An 18,596-nucleotide genomic window follows, 5' to 3' on the forward strand; every position below is an offset into this window, starting at 1 on the left:
GACAGAGGCGATGATGGCTGGAGCATAGCCAGGCCTAATTGGACTAGGCAGGCAGATATGCGGGGCCTTGCCCTTGGACTATAGCACTGTAGTGTCTTCCTACAGCTGTTGTGTCTACGACTGTGTTTGTGGGAAGACACTGCCACGGGTAAAATCCAAATGGCACCTTTTTCCCTGCACATTGCATTACTTTTGAACATGGCCTATAGGGCTCTGGCCAAAAGTAGTGCACTATGTAGGGATTAGGGCTCCATAGGGCTCTGGTCAAAAGTAGTGCACTATGTAGGGAATCGGGTGCCATTTGGAATACAGCCCACAAGTACTGTAGCACTCTACTGCTTATTAGTAGCTCCCCAGTAGAATGGGCTTAATGTACTGCAATAGAATGCAGTAGAATGGACTTTAGGTACTGCAATACAATGAGTTTAATGTACTGCAATAGAATGGGCTTAATGTACTGCAATAGAATGGGCGTAATGTACTGCAGTAGAATGGGTTTAATGTACTGCAGTAGAATGGGTTTAATATACTTCAGTAGAATGGGTTTAATATACTTCAGTAGAATGGGTTTAATATACTTCAGTAGAATGGGTTTTATATACTTCAGTAGAATGGGTTTTATATACTTCAGTAGAATGGGTTTAATATACTTCAGTAGAATGGGTTTAATATACTTCAGTAGAATGGGTTTTATATACTTCAGTAGAATGGGTTTTATATACTTCAGTAGAATGGGTTTAATATACTTCAGTAGAATGGGTTTAATATACTTCAGTAGAATGGGTTTAATATACTTCAGTAGAATGGGTTTTATATACTTCAGTATAATGGGTTTTATATACTTCAGTAGAATGGGTTTAATATACTTCAGTAGAATGGGTTTAATATACTTCAGTAGAATGGGTTTTATATACTTCAGTAGAATGGGTTTTATATACTTCAGTAGAATGGGTTTTATATACTTCAGTAGAATGGGTTTTATATACTTCAGTAGAATGGGTTTTATATACTTCAGTAGAATGGGTTTTATATACTTCAGTAGAATGGGTTTAATATACTGCAGTAGAATGGGCTCAATGTACTGCAGTAGAATGGGCTCAATGTACTGCAACAGGCACTTTACTGTGAATGAGTCTTATATATAACTATTGTAAGTATATAAAACATGAAGTGGTTACAGTCGGAGCTGAACTGGAATCAGGGGAAAGGTCCTGGACTGAGATGAAATGCATTTGGATGGGACTGACTAAGATTGAAAGACTATCTGAGATTTAGCTGTTGAGGCAAAATATATGTTGTAGCTTACAGATGGAGAGTGCAGCGTCATGGCAGTGGGTTTCTATGTTCGCGTTGAAAATGGCAGGACTGCAGAATTGTCCTTTTTCCACAAAAAACATGTTTCGTTGACAATTCCGTCCTGACAGCTGAGACGGGTTCAAACTGTCGGCACAGCATCTTGGAATGCGTACCCATGCTACCTGTCAGAGTGCGTTGTCATGGTGATGTTGGTGATGCTGATGTATGGCGGCGTCTTGAGGAAACAGAATGTTACAGGAGCCCCATCTGGTGTAACATGCAGTTGCCCTTAGACGCTGATGTTGGGTCAGTTTAGCTTTTTCCCCACTAATGGTTAAGGTTAGAATTGGGACAGAGGAAGCTGATCCTAGATCTATACTTAAGGGAAACTTCACCACAGAGCCCAACATCTCTCATAAACCCCTTCTCTGTGCATTACAGGGGAAGACCCGGAGACGAGACGCATGCGGACAGTGAAGAACATTGCTGACCTACGGCAGAACCTGGAGGAGACCATGTCCAGTCTGCGGGGGACGCAGATCAGTCACAGGTGATCAACGGGCTCGGGAACGTCCACTGTGGGACTCAGGGTTAGGGTCAATTCCATTTCAATTGAAGACAATTCAGGAAGTACACTGAAATTCCAATTTTCAATGCTTTCAATTACGACAATTTTGAATTGGAATTGGATTTGGTTTACTTTGAATTGACTGGAATTGAAATAGTTGACCTCGTACAATTACATGTTGATGTTTTTCATTCTCTGCAGTTCCTCAATCTAAAGTTGACATGATTATAATTATATCAGGTCCTCAACTAAAACACTGGTCAGTTATTATTTAGGATTCCTGATGTTTTCAGGTTTTTAAACTGTCTGGAAGTCTATTTTAAGATTAAACATTCTGATTTGATCAGAATATAAAGGACAGATGCCGTATCTCAGAAGTCTCAAAACTCTTTATGATTTTCCCCCAATTACCATATCTTGATATTTCCTAGATATTCTAATCAAGTACTTACACGCTATTGGCACACTTTGATGGTGTTTGAGGGGGACAGAAAACCACAACCTATCATGTCTGGTCCGTCACAACAACAGCCTGTTCGCATTAAAGGAATGTCTTGGCTGATCTCCGGCGAGTCATAATGATGATCATGGGTTCTTGTCATGGCTCTGGGCTGTACTCCTCTCTTCTCCAATGGATTATTCTGATATTTCTGACCCATTTGTGGGGAAAATGGTGGCAAGGTGGCGGAACAGCCATGACAGATGGCAGCGCGTGTTCTCTCACCGCCACCAGAAAGGAGCGCGGCGCTGCTGATCAATAAAGCACCATTGTTTCTCTAGCACATTGACTCCAGTTAGACCCCCAGGGGCCACTGCTGTTATTCCATTGAGACACTTAGAGATGTAATGAGGAGAGGACACCCAGCATGGAACATGAAGGATTATCAAACCCTCAACATCAGCCATGTAGAAATCTGTCTGTCTGCCCGCCTGTCTGCCCGCCTGTCTGCCCGCCTGTCTGCCCGCCTGTCAGTCTGCTACAGTATATATGAGTGTAAATAGAGTGAGGGTATCAGACAGGAATTCACATGGGGCTCGTAACAACAGAATGGACAAGCCATTAAAAGGTCTTTCACACAGAAATTGCCATTAAGAGGTAATCAGGGCGAAGGTTTTTCACCTCCATTGTAATGAATCACTGCTGCATGAAGAACCGGCCCACAGTGCGTGATTGTTATTTATATGAGGGATTTCTTTTCTCTTTTCTGACTGGAGCTTCATTTCCATCGTGTGGGTACTTCATGGCCAACTGGTCCAGCTGATAGAGAGGCTGTGTTTGTCATCAATCTGATATCCTGTCAGGAATAGTATAGAAATGTAAAGGACCTCTCTGCATGGTGGTTTCTCTGTTATAACCCATTTAAAGGACCTCTCTGCATGGTGGTTTCTCTGTTATAACCCATTTAAAGGACCTCTCTGTGTGGTGGTTTCTCTGTTATAACCCATTTAAAGGACCTCTCTGTGTGGTGGTTTCTCTGTTATAACCCATTTAAAGGACCTCTCTGCATGGTGGTTTCTCTGTTATAACCCATTTAAAGGACCTCTCTGTGTGGTGGTTTCTCTGTTATAACCCATTTAAAGGACCTCTCTGTGTGGTGGTTTCTCTGTTATAACCCATTTAAAGGACCTCTCTGCATGGTGGTTTCTCTGTTATAACCCATTTAAAGGACCTCTCTGTGTGGTGGTTTCTCTGTTATAACCCATTTAAAGTACCTCTCTGTGTGGTGGTTTCTCTGTTATAACCCATTTAAAGGACCTCTCTGCATGGTGGTTTCTCTGTTATAACCCATTTAAAGGACCTCTCTGTGTGGTGGTTTCTCTGTTATAACCCATTTAAAGGACCTCTCTGTGTGGTGGTTTCTCTGTTATAACCCATTTAAATGACCTCTCTGCATGGTGGTTTCTCTGTTATAACCCATTTAAAGGACCTCTCTGCATGGTGGTTTCTCTGTTATAACCCATTTAAAGGACCTCTCTGCATGGTGGTTTCTCTGTTATAACCCATTTAAAGGACCTCTCTGCGTGGTGGTTTCTCTGTTATAACCCATTTAAAGGACCTCTCTGTGTGGTGGTTTCTCTGTTATAACCCATTTAAAGGACCTCTCTGTGTGGTGGTTTCTCTGTTATAACCCATTTAAAGGACCTCTCTGTGTGGTGGTTTCTCTGTTATAACTCATGTACTGGTTGTTCTCTATGGCTGATTCTAACGTGTGAATCCCTGCCCCAGGGCCCCCCACCCGGTTTGTAATTGAACTCTGCTTGAAACAGAGCGCCATCCACCACAACACTAACATTCCTCACAGTAACCTCCACATTCCTCCAAGACCCAGACGTTGCATGCCACACCACCACAGATAATCTGTATCGATCAAAGCCCGTGTTTGATTCTCTGTCCAACCTACACCCAGAAGGAATGAAAAAAATAGTATTGATTGACATTTGAAGAGAAATATGTTTTCCGCATATGAAAAGATGCTGTGCTCTTCAAGGGCGATTCCCGAGATTGCAAGCAAAGAACAATTGCCCCCAAAAATCCCTTTCCACTGTGGCTGTGTATTAGTCCCATGGGATTCTGACTCCTCGGATGACATTTTAAATGTACTAGCTTTACCCGGTCTAGTTTGTTAAACTGGTGTTTACAGCGTTATAGGCAGAGTCAATTATTCACAGCTATACGATGTTTGGATATCTGCTGGGCAGATGCACCGTGCTGAGGAGAGCATGTGATTTCTCACAGATGCAGGCTTAGGCACTGTCTCAAATGGCACCCTGTTCCCTGTAGGGCACTGCTTTGACCAGAGCCCTGTGCACTGTGTAGGGAATAGGGTGCCATTTGGGACGTAGACTTGCACAGGCTAAACTCATTTCCTTCACGCCATCAGTGGTGAAACCAATTGATCTGTAACACCTGTCAACCTGGGCGCCCACCGCACATACAGCTCTACCTCATCACCCCCATGCATTTCAACCAGCGGCAGCCATTGCAGACCTATTGAATGAAGCTCTCCCATCCATGTCCATGCAGTACATACTCCAGACAGGCAGGATCATTATTCTACTGTCCTTCATATTACCTTAACCAGCGCACTCCAGGTCAACGATGGGAAAACAACATTCTCTGTAAATGTGGACACACACATCAAGGTTGTGCCCCCCCCCCCCCCCATTCTTCCTGTGCTGTTTCCACCCCGTTTCATCCTGACTATTGATTTCTGGGATTGGAGAAGAAAAGTGCCACTCCCATACTGTGGGTTAGCCTCCGTGATGACACCATATCAGTCTTCCACCTTCCTGGAGGCTGCAGGAGACAGGATTGTGTGTGTGTGTGTGTGTGTGTGTGTGGTGTGTGTGTGTGTGTGTGTGTGTGTGTGTGTGTGTGTGTGTGTGTGTGTGTGTGTGTGTGTGTGTGTGTGTGTGTGTGTGTGTGTGTGTGTGTGTGTGTGTGTGTGTGTGTGTGTGTGTGTGTGTCTGTGTGTGTGTGTGTATTAGATACATGGAAATGTGAGGGATCTGTCACCTACTACTGTATGTGGACTGACTCATGCCCTGGGCCCCATCCCCCACCAGCCTCTCCACCTAGACACTGATATAGATCACTTCAGGAGGTAGTCAGACCCCACCAAGACACTGATATAGATCACTTCAGGAGGTAGTCAGACTCCACCTAGACACTGAAATAGATCACTTCAGGAGGTAGTCAGGCTCCACCTAGACACTGATATAGATCACTTCAGGAAGTAGTCAGACCCCACCTAGACACTGATATAGATCACTTCAGGAAGTAGTCAGACTCCACCTAGACACTGATATAGATCACTTCAGGAAGTAGTCAGGCTCCACCTAGACACTGATATAGATCACTTCAGGAGGTAGTCAGACCCCACCTAGACACTGATATAGATCACTTCAGGAGGTAGTCAGACCCCACCTAGACACTGATATAGATCACTTCAGGAGGTAGTCAGGCCCCACCTAGACACTGATATAGATCACTTCAGGAGGTAGTCAGGCCCCACCTAGACACTGATATAGATCACTTCAGGAAGTAGTCAGACCCCACCTAGACACTGATATAGATCACTTCAGGAAGTAGTCAGACTCCACCTAGACACTGATATAGATCACTTCAGGAGGTAGTCAGACCCCACCTAGACACTGATATAGATCACTTCAGGAGGTAGTCAGACTCCACCTAGACACTGATATAGATCACTTCAGGAGGTAGTCAGGCTCCACCTAGACACTGATATAGATCACTTCAGGAGGTAGTCAGGCCCCACCTAGACACTGATATAGATCACTTCAGGAAGTAGTCAGGCTCCACCTAGGCACTGATAAAGATCACTTCAGGAGGTAGTCAGACCCCACCTAGACACTGATATAGATCACTTCAGGAAGTAGTCAGACCCCACCTAGACACTGATATAGATCACTTCAGGAAGTAGTCAGGCTCCACCTAGGCACTGATAAAGATCACTTCAGGAGGTAGTCAGACCCCACCTAGACACTGATATAGATCACTTCAGGAAGTAGTCAGACTCCACCTAGACACTGATATAGATCACTTCAGGAAGTAGTCAGACCCCACCTAGACACTGATATAGATCACTTCAGGAGGTAGTCAGACCCCACCTAGACACTGATATAGATCACTTCAGGAGGTAGTCAGACCCTACCTAGACACTGATATAGATCACTTCAGGAGGTAGTCAGACCCCACCTAGGCACTGATATAGATCACTTCAGGAGGTAGTCAGGCTCCACCTAGACACTGATATAGATCACTTCAGGAGGTAGTCAGACCCCACCTAGGCACTGATATAGATCACTTCAGGAGGTAGTCAGACCCCACCTAGACACTGATATAGATCACTTCAGGTAGTCAGGCTCCACCTAGACACTGATATAGATCACTTCAGGAGGTAGTCAGACCCCACCTAGACACTGATATAGATCACTTCAGGAAGTAGTCAGGCTCCACCTAGACACTGATATAGATCACTTTGGGAAGTAGTCAGACCCCACCTAGACACTGATATAGATCACTTCAGGAGGTAGTCAGACCCCACCTAGACACTGATATAGATCAATTCAGGAGGTAGTCAGACCCCACCTAGACACTGATATATATCACTTCAGGAAGTAGTCAGACCCCACCTAGACACTGATATATATCACTTCAGGAAGTAGTCAGACATGCATTGTGTCTTATGTAGAGTAGACGGATCTGGACAGTTAAACCATGTAAATCATCCTGATCCTGAAATCATTGACAGCTGGCACCATAGGCTAATGGCATCTATATGTGTCATAAAATAAATAAATAAATATTATTTTGAAAGAATAGCTGTGAAATAATTTGCCTTCAAGGAGCCACCAGGGAATCTTATCACAATGCGGACACAATGGACGGATAAGAGACACCTTTTAATACCATGTGTAGACAAATTTCGGAAAATGTGGGCACAATCAGGATGTGGATAAGATCAGGTCACATGATCCATGTTAGTGCCAAGTGTAAACAGGGCTTTAGAGAATCGCTTCAGACTACATTATTGGAGCTGCGGTACCAACATGTGCCATAGGGGGCAGTGGTGACCCTCTGACAATGGGGCTCCCACACCCTGCCTTCCTGCTTCCTGCCTGCACACAGCACTGGCACAGGAATAATCAAACACACCTGCTCAGTGGCACGCCACAGCAGGTTATCTCAAACACTATGGGGGATACCTGATCAGGATCTGGCAACCAGGTCTGGAACGCTACAGTCACAGCTCTCCTCCAAACACACACACACACACACACACACACACACACACACACACACACACACACACACACACACACACACACACACACACACACACACACACACACACACACACACACACACACACACACTGCTTCTCCCTATCTCTCTCTCTCTGTCCACATACTGCAGAAACATATTGTTCCATAGAGACACTCTGCTGTAACGTTACACCATATTAACTAACATCGCTGTCAACTGCAACTGACACCTTTGTGTGTGTGTGTGTGTGTGTGTGTGTGTGTGTGTGTGTGTGTGTGTGTGTGTGTGTGTGTGTGTGTGTGTGTGTGTGTGTGTGTGTGTGTGTGTGTGTGTGTGTGTGTGTGTGTGTGTGTCTCTACAAGGGGAGAATTCAGCGGGTGTTGATCGGAGGTTGATGGTGATGCAGACTGTGACATTGCTAGCTATCTCCTTCCCCGGCTAGGATCACATGGCTGAAGCCTCTGTGTGCTCCTGATAGCTCACACACACACACATACACACACAGAGAACAACACACACACACAGAACCTCACACACAACCTCATACACACACACACAACCTCATACAACCGCACACACACACAGAATCTCACACACACACTCACAAACCAACACTCACATGGTTGTGACCTCACACATCCCCAGTGGTTTAAGATGGATCAGTCTCAGTGTTAGACAGTGGTTAGAGATGGATCAGTCTCAGTGTTAGACAGTGGATTAAGATGGATCAGTCTCAGTGTTAGACAGTGGATTAAGATGGATCAGTCTCAGTGTTAGACAGTGGTTTAAGATGGATCAGTCTCAGTGTTAGACAGTGGTTTAAGATGGATCAGTCTCAGTGTAAGACAGTGGTTTAAGATGGATCAGTCTCAGTGTTAGACAGTGGTTAGAGATGGATCAGTCTCAGTGTTAGACAGTGGTTAGAGGGATCAGTCTCAGTATTAGACAGTGGTTAAAGATGGATCAGGCTCAGTGTTAGACAGTGGTTAGAGATGGATCAGTCTCAGTGTTAGACAGTGGTTAAAGATGGATCAGTCTCAGTGTTAGACAGTGGTTTAAGATGGATCAGGCTCAGTGTTAGACAGTGGTTAGAGATGGATCAGTCTCAGTATTAGACAGTGGTTAAAGATGGATCAGGCTCAGTGTTAGACAGTGGTTAGAGATGGATCAGTCTCAGTGTTAGACAGTGGTTAGAGATGGATCAGTCTCAGTGTTAGACAGTGGTTAGAGATGGATCAGTCTCAGTGTTAGACAGTGGTTAAAGATGGATCAGTCTCAGTGTTAGACAGTGGTTTAAGATGGATCAGGCTCAGTGTTAGACAGTGGTTAGAGATGGATCAGTCTCAGTATTAGACAGTGGTTAAAGATGGATCAGGCTCAGTGTTAGACAGTGGTTAGAGATGGATCAGTCTCAGTGTTAGACAGTGGTTAGAGATGGATCAGTCTCAGTGTTAGACAGTGGTTTAAGATGGATCAGTCTCAGTGTTAGACAGTGGATTAAGATGGATCAGTCTCAGTGTTAGACAGTGGATTAAGATGGATCAGTCTCAGTGTTAGACAGTGGTTTAAGATGGATCAATCTCAGTGTTAGACAGTGGTTAAAGATGGATCAGTCTCAGTGTTAGACAGTGGTTAGAGATGGATCAGTCTCAGTGTTAGACAGTGGTTAAAGATGGATCAGTCTCAGTGTTAGACAGTGGTTTAAGATGGATCAGTCTCAGTGTTAGACAGTGGATTAAGATGGATCAGTCTCAGTGTTAGACAGTGGTTTAAGATGGATCAATCTCAGTGTTAGACAGTGGTTAAAGATGGATCAGTCTCAGTGTTAGACAGTGGTTAGAGATGGATCAGTCTCAGTGTTAGACAGTGGTTAAAGATGGATCAGTCTCAGTGTTAGACAGTGGTTAAAGATGGATCAGTCTCAGTGTTAGACAGTGGTTAAAGATGGATCAGTCTCAGTGTTAGACAGTGGTTAGAGATGGATCAGTCTCAGTGTTAGACAGTGGTTAGAGATGGATCAGTCTCAGTATTAGACAGTGGTTAGAGATGGATCAGTCTCAGTGTTAGACAGTGGTTAAAGATGGATCAGTCTCAGTGTTAGACAGTGGTTAAAGATGGATCAGTCTCAGTGTTAGACAGTGGTTAAAGATGGATCAGTCTCAGTGTTAGACAGTGGTTTAAGATGGATCAGTCTCAGTGTTAGACAGTGGTTTAAGATGGATCAGTCTCAGTGTTAGACAGTGGTTTAACATGGATCAGTCTCAGTGGTTTAAGATGGATCAGTCTCAGTGTTAGACAGTGGTTTAACATGGATCAGTCTCAGTGGTTTAAGATGGATCAGTCTCAGTGTTAGACAGTGGTTTAAGATGGATCAGTCTCAGTGTTAGACAGTGGATTAAGATGGATCAGTCTCAGTGTTAGACAGTGGTTAGAGATGGATCAGTCTCAGACAGTGGTTAAAGATGGATCAGTCTCAGTGTGGTTAGAGATAGATCAGTCTCAGTGTTAGACAGTGGTTTAAGATGGATCAGTCTCAGTGTAAGACAGTGGTTTAAGATGGATCAGTCTCAGTGTTAGACAGTGGTTAGAGATGGATCAGTCTCAGTGTTAGACAGTGGTTTAACATGGATCAGTCTCAGTGTTAGACAGTGGTTTAAGATGGATCAGTCTCAGTGTTAGACAGTGGTTAGAGATGGATCAGTCTCAGTGTTAGACAGTGGTTTAAGATGGATCAGGCTCAGTGTTAGACAGTGGTTAGAGATGGATCAGTCTCAGTGTTAGACAGTGGTTTAAGATGGATCAGTCTCAGTGTTAGACAGGGGTTAGAGGGATCAGTCTCAGTATTAGACAGTGGTTAAAGATGGATCAGGCTCAGTGTTAGACAGTGGTTAGAGATGGATCAGTCTCAGTGTTAGACAGTGGTTAAAGATGGATCAGTCTCAGTGTTAGACAGTGGTTTAAGATGGATCAGGCTCAGTGTTAGACAGTGGTTAGAGATGGATCAGTCTCAGTATTAGACAGTGGTTAAAGATGGATCAGGCTCAGTGTTAGACAGTGGTTAGAGATGGATCAGTCTCAGTGTTAGACAGTGGTTAAAGATGGATCAGTCTCAGTGTTAGACAGTGGTTTAACATGGATCAGTCTCAGTGGTTTAAGATGGATCAGTCTCAGTGTTAGACAGTGGTTTAAGATGGATCAGTCTCAGTGTTAGACAGTGGATTAAGATGGATCAGTCTCAGTGTTAGACAGTGGTTAGAGATGGATCAGTCTCAGACAGTGGTTAAAGATGGATCAGTCTCAGTGTGGTTAGAGATAGATCAGTCTCAGTGTTAGACAGTGGTTTAAGATGGATCAGTCTCAGTGTAAGACAGTGGTTTAAGATGGATCAGTCTCAGTGTTAGACAGTGGTTAGAGATGGATCAGTCTCAGTGTTAGACAGTGGTTTAACATGGATCAGTCTCAGTGTTAGACAGTGGTTTAAGATGGATCAGTCTCAGTGTTAGACAGTGGTTAGAGATGGATCAGTCTCAGTGTTAGACAGTGGTTTAAGATGGATCAGGCTCAGTGTTAGACAGTGGTTAGAGATGGATCAGTCTCAGTGTTAGACAGTGGTTTAAGATGGATCAGTCTCAGTGTTAGACAGGGGTTAGAGGGATCAGTCTCAGTATTAGACAGTGGTTAAAGATGGATCAGGCTCAGTGTTAGACAGTGGTTAGAGAATGATCAGTCTCAGTGTTAGACAGTGGTTAAAGATGGATCAGTCTCAGTGTTAGACAGTGGTTTAAGATGGATCAGGCTCAGTGTTAGACAGTGGTTAGAGATGGATCAGTCTCAGTATTAGACAGTGGTTAAAGATGGATCAGGCTCAGTGTTAGACAGTGGTTAGAGATGGATCAGTCTCAGTGTTAGACAGTGGTTAAAGATGGATCAGTCTCAGTGTTAGACAGTGGTTTAAGATGGATCAGGCTCAGTGTTAGACAGTGGTTAGAGATGGATCAGTCTCAGTATTAGACAGTGGTTAAAGATGGATCAGGCTCAGTGTTAGACAGTGGTTAGAGATGGATCAGTCTCAGTGTTAGACAGTGGTTAAAGATGGATCAGTCTCAGTGTTAGACAGTGGTTTAAGATGGATCAGGCTCAGTGTTAGACAGTGGTTAGAGATGGATCAGTCTCAGTATTAGACAGTGGTTAAAGATGGATCAGGCTCAGTGTTAGACAGTGGTTCGAGATGTCTCAGTGTTAGACAGTGGTTAAAGATGGATCAGTCTCAGTGTTAGACAGTGGTTAAAGATGGATCAGTCTCAGTGTTAGACAGTGGTTTAAGATGGATCAGTCTCAGTGTTAGACAGTGGTTTAAGATGGATCAGTCTCAGTGTTAGACAGTGGTTTAAGATGGATCAGTCTCAGTGTTAGACAGTGGTTTAACATGGATCAGTCTCAGTGGTTTAAGATGGATCAGTCTCAGTGTTAGACAGTGGTTTAACATGGATCAGTCTCAGTGGTTTAAGATGGATCAGTCTCAGTGTTAGACAGTGGTTTAAGATGGATCAGTCTCAGTGTTAGACAGTGGATTAAGATGGATCAGTCTCAGTGTTAGACAGTGGTTAGAGATGGATCAGTCTCAGACAGTGGTTTAAGATGGATCAGTCTCAGTGTAAGACAGTGGTTTAAGATGGATCAGTCTCAGTGTTAGACAGTGGTTAGAGATGGATCAGTCTCAGTGTTAGACAGTGGTTTAACATGGATCAGTCTCAGTGTTAGACAGTGGTTTAAGATGGATCAGTCTCAGTGTTAGACAGTGGTTAGAGATGGATCAGTCTCAGTGTTAGACAGTGGTTTAAGATGGATCAGGCTCAGTGTTAGACAGTGGTTAGAGATGGATCAGTCTCAGTGTTAGACAGTGGTTTAAGATGGATCAGTCTCAGTGTTAGACAGGGGTTAGAGGGATCAGTCTCAGTATTAGACAGTGGTTAAAGATGGATCAGGCTCAGTGTTAGACAGTGGTTAGAGATGGATCAGTCTCAGTGTTAGACAGTGGTTAAAGATGGATCAGTCTCAGTGTTAGACAGTGGTTTAAGATGGATCAGGCTCAGTGTTAGACAGTGGTTAGAGATGGATCAGTCTCAGTATTAGACAGTGGTTAAAGATGGATCAGGCTCAGTGTTAGACAGTGGTTAGAGATGGATCAGTCTCAGTGTTAGAGAGTGGTTTAAGATGGATGGGATCTGTCCCTAATGATCATCACAAACCATCTTGTTGTCATGCTCCTCTCAACATCTTTACTTTGGCTCTTGTTAGATACAGTTTGAATCTCTTTAAAATCAAGTTTTATATCCTGTTTTATAAATCATGAGATATAAACAGCTATAGTGTGAATAGGATGGAATGTATTGGAACATGTAGATTTTAGGACATTGATATTTGTGGATTATACACCAATGATGGAGATGACCTCCAGACATGAGTGTAATGTAGTTATCTTTCCACCAGAGAGAGCTCAAGCTGTGTGTGTGTGTGTGTGTGTGTGTGTGTGTGTGTGTGTGTGTGTGTGTGTGTGTGTGTGTGTGTGTGTGTGTGTGTGTGTGTGTGTGTGTGTGTGTGTGTGTGTGTGTGTGTGTGTGTGTGTGTGTGTGTGTGTGTGTGTGTGTGTGTGTGTGCAATAGAGCACTTTCAGTACAGAGCAAAAACTGAGATTGTGTTTTGCATAGTTTTTGAGTGAACTATCCCTTTAAAACACTGAAAGAAATAGAACTTTAGAAAGGTCAGGCTACGAGATAGCAGGCCAGACACACACAAACACACACATACAGTAGGTGATGTGTGTATGTGGAGGTAACGAGTGGCATCCATTTTAGGGAAACTGCTTCAATCTTTCTGCCTGAGCAATTTATCCTTCATACAACAGTGCACATGCTAATAGGAACATATTTTAGGGAGTGGACATTTGGGTCTGTGTGTTGAGCTGGCTATGGGTTCACCGTATGGTCATTCAACAGGGTCTCTCCAAACTAAACTCCTGTCACCTTGGGGTGAAGTTGACCTTAGATGCTGATCTTGGATCAGTTGTGCACCCCAGAGCTCACCCTGGTGGAAAGATTGGGAATATTTGTGAAGTGTCAGCAGAGCTGAAAGTATTGATCTCTCTGCTCAAATCCTCTCTGTGGCTGTGCCAGGGGGCTGAGCTGATCTGTCCCTAAACGTTCCTAATCACGCTCTCTTTCTCACTCTCCCCCTCTCTCACTCTTTCCTCTCTCTCTTTTCCTCTGTCTCTCTCTCTCTCTCTCTCTCTCTCCCCCTCTCTCACTCTCCTCTCTCTCTTCCTCTCTCCTCTCTCTCTCTCTCTCTCTCTCCTCCCCCTCTCTCACTCTTTTCCTCTCTTTCTTTTCCTCTCTCCCTCTCTCTCTTTTCCTCTCTCTCTCTCTCTCTTTTCCTCTTTCTCTCTCTTTTCTGCTCTCTCCAACTCTCTGCCCTCTTCAGCACCTTGGAGACGACCTTCGACAGCACAGTGACCACAGAGGTCAACGGGCGGAGCATCACCAGTCGCTCCGCCCCCATGACCTCCTGGCGCCTCGGCCAATCAGCCCCAAGCCCCCGCCTACAAGCAGGCGACGCCCCTTCTATGCCCAGTACCTACACCACAGGCCCACCACCTCGGACGGGTGCCAGCACAGGTGGCGCCACTGGGCGGTACGGTCACTCGGACTCCTCCCGGTTTGTGTACAGCGCCCCCCTGAGGCGAGCGGCGACGGCAGGGGCGAGAGGGGCCGAGCAGGGGGAGAAGGGAGGAGGGCCGGAGGGGATGCTGGAGATGGACGTGGCAGGGTACATGAGCGACGGAGACATCCTGGGGAAGAACGTCAAGACAGATGACATCACCAGTGGGTAAGCGACTACGCCATAGACAGAATAGAATCGATTCTATATTGTCCGTTGGTTAGAACGTAAACGTGTCCCAACACCCCCAGACACACACACATTCAGGGTCAGTCCTGTTACTGAAAAGAAAATCACAGTTATTGCCAAGGCCTTTGCGATTCTTCCAAATGGAATGGTGAGACAGGAGAACATATGAGGGGTGATGAAGTTGTGGCATTCACACAGCTATTGAGCTGCAACGGGAGGAATTCACCATACATGTACATTCCATACCAACTCTCAATAGTGCACTGGTTGACACATCGCCCAGTGAGTAAGAATAGCCCCAAATCTATTGTAGATCAGTGTGTTAGCTGTTAACCTTCCTCTGTGAACACTGATAAGTGCTCTTCCCCAACACCCACATGATCTGTGTCCCAGATGGCACCTTTTTCCCTATATAGTCCACAACATTTGACCAGGCCTCATAGTGCTCTGGTATAAAGTAGTGCACTATAAAGGGAATAGGGTGCCATGTGGAACTCATCCCTGCATTAGTTCTCCCATCTTATTTGTTCATGTAGGAAATTGATTTATTGAACACCACCCGAACGAACCATCCACATTAACTATGATTAAGTTACTGTAGGGGCAAAACGTATAGCACCTAGGGATGAAAAAGTGATTAGCTGAATTATGATCCTAATTAGCTTAAACCTAATGTGTTTTCATATGCTATCAGCCATCTCTGATTACAACCCTGTAAGTGTGTGCGCACACATGTGGGCATGCACACACGCACACACACTCCCAATACACACACTCACACTCCCGATACTCACAGTGGCGAACACAACCCAGCTTAGTGATTTAGTTTCTTCTTCGTAGGTACCTTACAGACGGTGGTCTTACCCAGCTTAGTGATTTAGTTTCTTCTTCGTAGGTAACTTACACACGGTGGTCTTACCCAGCTTAGTGATTTAGTTTCTTCTTCGTAGGTACCTTACACACGGTGGTCTTACCCAGCTTAGTGATTTAGTTTCTTCTTCGTAGGTAACACACGGTGGTCTTACCCAGCTTAGTGATTTAGTTTCTTCTTCGTAGGTACCTTACACACGGTGGTCTTACCCAGCTTAGTGATTTAGTTTCTTCTTCGTAGGTACCTTACACACGGTGGTCTTACCCAGCTTAGTGATTTAGTTTCTTCTTCGTAGGTAACTTACACACGGTGGTCTTACCCAGCTTAGTGATTTAGTTTCTTCTTCGTAGGTACCTTACACACGGTGGTCTTACCCAGCTTAGTGATTTAGTTTCTTCTTCGTAGGTACCTTACACACGGTGGTCTTACCCAGCTTAGTGATTTAGTTTCTTCTTCGTAGGTACCTTACACACGGTGGTCTTACCCAGCTTAGTGATTTAGTTTCTTCTTCGTAGGTACCTTACACACGGTGGTCTTACCCAGCTTAGTGATTTAGTTTCTTCTTCGTAGGTACCTTACAGACGGTGGTCTTCACCTATACTCACGGAACGTCGGTCGCGCCCCTGACCTGAACACGTCGCTAGAGGTCACCCAGAGGGTGGTCAAGGAGGTGCACGGGGACGCAGACAGGTAAGGGCGTGGCTTCATCACAACTATTTGGGTTACTGGTGGAGGAGGGTGCAATTTCCCCTAGCTGATGATCTTGGATCATTATTTCATTTTCTCCACTAACGATTAAGGCTAGGATTGGGGGAGGGGAAGCTGATCCTGGATCTGTACCTAGGGGAAACTTTAACACGGAGCGTTACTTGTGTTTCTGGACCACAGCTAGTTCTCCAACCCTATAGACTGTATTGAAACCAATGGGAGAAACTGGTTTCTTGATTGAAGAATACGATTAGTTGAATCAGTTTGTGTTACTGCTTGGGCTGAAGCAAAAGCCTGCTGCATCCACAAGGTGCGTTGTAGATCAAATTCCACAGTTTCTCTCTAATAGCTTTTCATATTAGCACTGATTTTACCGATAGCTGCTTTTTTTAAAGGAAGGTTTTACTAGCATTGACTGTGATATGTGGTTGTTGAATGCACTGAATATAAGTCGCTCTGGATAAGAGCGTCTCCTAAATTACCAAGATGTAGATGTAAGACGAGAATGCCCTTCGCCAGAAATGACATGTTCTCTAGTCTCCCAGACAGAGAGAAAGCTGCCGTCACAAACCAGGCGGAAGAGAAATGTGTCATTGATTTAATTCTGTCAAGCTGTGATTTGACGACAGGCAATCATAGAAGCGGGGAGAGAAGTGATGAGGTGATGTCGCAGCGTGGATAAAGGGATTCTGAGAAGACTTAAATGAATGTGTTCTTGGAAGTTTGAGAAATGTTTGTAAATTGGATGCAGTACTCAAATCAAATCCAATTTTATTTGTCACATACACATGGTTAGCAGATGTTAATGCGAGTGTAGCGAAATGCTTGTGTTTCTAGTTCCGACCATGCAGTAATATCTAACAAGTAAACTAACAATTTCACAACAACTACCTTATACACACAAGTGTAAAGGAATGAATAAGAATATGTACATAAAAATATATATGGATTAGCGATGGCCGAACGGCATAGGCAAGATGCAGTAGATGGTATAGAGTACAGTATATACATATGAGATGAGTAGTGTAGGGTATGTAAACATTATATAAAGTGGCATAGTTTAAAGTGACTATTGATACATTTATTACATCGAATTTTTTATTATTAAAGTGGCTAGAGATTGAGTCAGTATGTTGGCAGCAGCCACTCAATGTTAGTGATGGCTGTTTAACAGTCTGATGGCCTTGAGATAGAAGCTGTTTTTCAGTCTCTCGGTCCCAGCTTTGATGCACCTTTACTGACCTCGCCTTCTGGATGATAGTGGGGTGAACAGGCAGTGGCTCGGGTGGTTGTTGTCCTTGATGATCTTTTTGGCCTTCCTGTGACATTGGGTGCTGTAGGTGTCCTGGAAGGCAGGTAGTTTGCCCGCAGTGATGCGTTGTGCAGACCTCACTACCCTCTGATGAGCCTTGCGGTTGTGGGCGGTGCAGTTGCCGTACCAGGTGGTGATACAGCCCGACAGGATGCTCTCGATTGTGCATCTGTAAAAGTTTGTGAGTGTTTTTGGTGACGCGCCTTCTTCACCACGCTGTCTGTGTGGGTGGACCATTTCAGTTTGTCCGTGATGTGTATGCCGAGGAACTTAAAACTTTCCACCTTCTCCACTACTGTCCCATCAATGTGGATAGGTGGGTGCTCCCTCTGCTGTTTCCTGAAGTCCACGATCATCTCCTTTGTTTTGTTGACGTTGAGTGTGAGGTTATTTTCCTGACACCACACTCCGAGGGCCCTCACCTCCTCCCTGTAGGCTGTCTCGTCGTTGTTGGTAATCAAGCCTACCACTGTAGTGTCGTCTGCAAACTTGATGATTGAGTTGGAGGCATGCACGCCCACGCAGTCATGGGTGAACAGGGAGTACAGGAGAGGGCTGAGAACGCACCCTTGTGGGGCCCCAGTGTTGAGGATCAGCGGGGTGGAGATGTTGTTTCCTACCTTCACCACCTGGGGTCGGCCCGTCAGGAAGTCCAGGACCCAGTTGCACAGGGCGGGGTCGAGACCCAGGGTCTCGAGCTTAATGACGAGTTTGGAGGGTACTATGGTGTTAAATGCTGAGCTGTAGTCGATGAACAGCTTTCTTACATAGGTATTCCACTTGTCCAGATGGGTTAGGGCAGTGTGCAGTGTGATTGCATCGTCTGTGGACCTATTGGGGCAGTAAGCAAATTGGAGTGGGTCTAGGGTGTCAGGTAGGGTGGAGGTGATATGATCCTTGACTAGTCTCTCAAAGCACTTCATGATGACGGAGGTGAGTGCTATGGGGCGATAGTCATTTAGCTCAGTTACCTTAGCTTTCTTGGGAACAGGAACAATGGTGGCCCTCTTGAAGCATGTGGGAACAGCAGACTGGGATAAGGATTGATTGAATATGTCCGTAAACACACCAGCCAGCTGGTTGCGCATGCTCTGAGGACGCGGCTAGGGATGCCGTCTGGGCCGGCAGCCTTGCGAGGGTTAACACG

At 44.8% G+C, this 18,596-nt stretch overlaps 1 protein-coding gene across 21 annotated transcripts in view; it reads left to right on the forward strand.

Annotated features, from left to right (window-relative positions):
* The window catches only part of LOC106609740 (neuron navigator 3), a 238,463-nt gene that overhangs the window by 147,142 nt on the left and 72,725 nt on the right, over positions 1–18,596 (forward strand). For all 21 annotated transcript variants that reach the window (XM_082977814.1, XM_082977810.1, XM_082977811.1 and 18 more), the window contains 3 exons: positions 1,738–1,846; positions 14,133–14,537; positions 16,000–16,119. In XM_082977814.1, coding sequence (XP_082833940.1) covers positions 1,738–1,846; positions 14,133–14,537; positions 16,000–16,119 — 634 coding nt within the window. The remainder of the gene's footprint in view (positions 1–1,737; positions 1,847–14,132; positions 14,538–15,999; positions 16,120–18,596) is intronic.

The sequence above is a fragment of the Salmo salar genome, chromosome 07 (assembly GCF_965601325.2).
Source record: "Salmo salar chromosome 07, fSalSal1, whole genome shotgun sequence".
Lineage (NCBI taxonomy): Eukaryota > Metazoa > Chordata > Actinopteri > Salmoniformes > Salmonidae > Salmo > Salmo salar.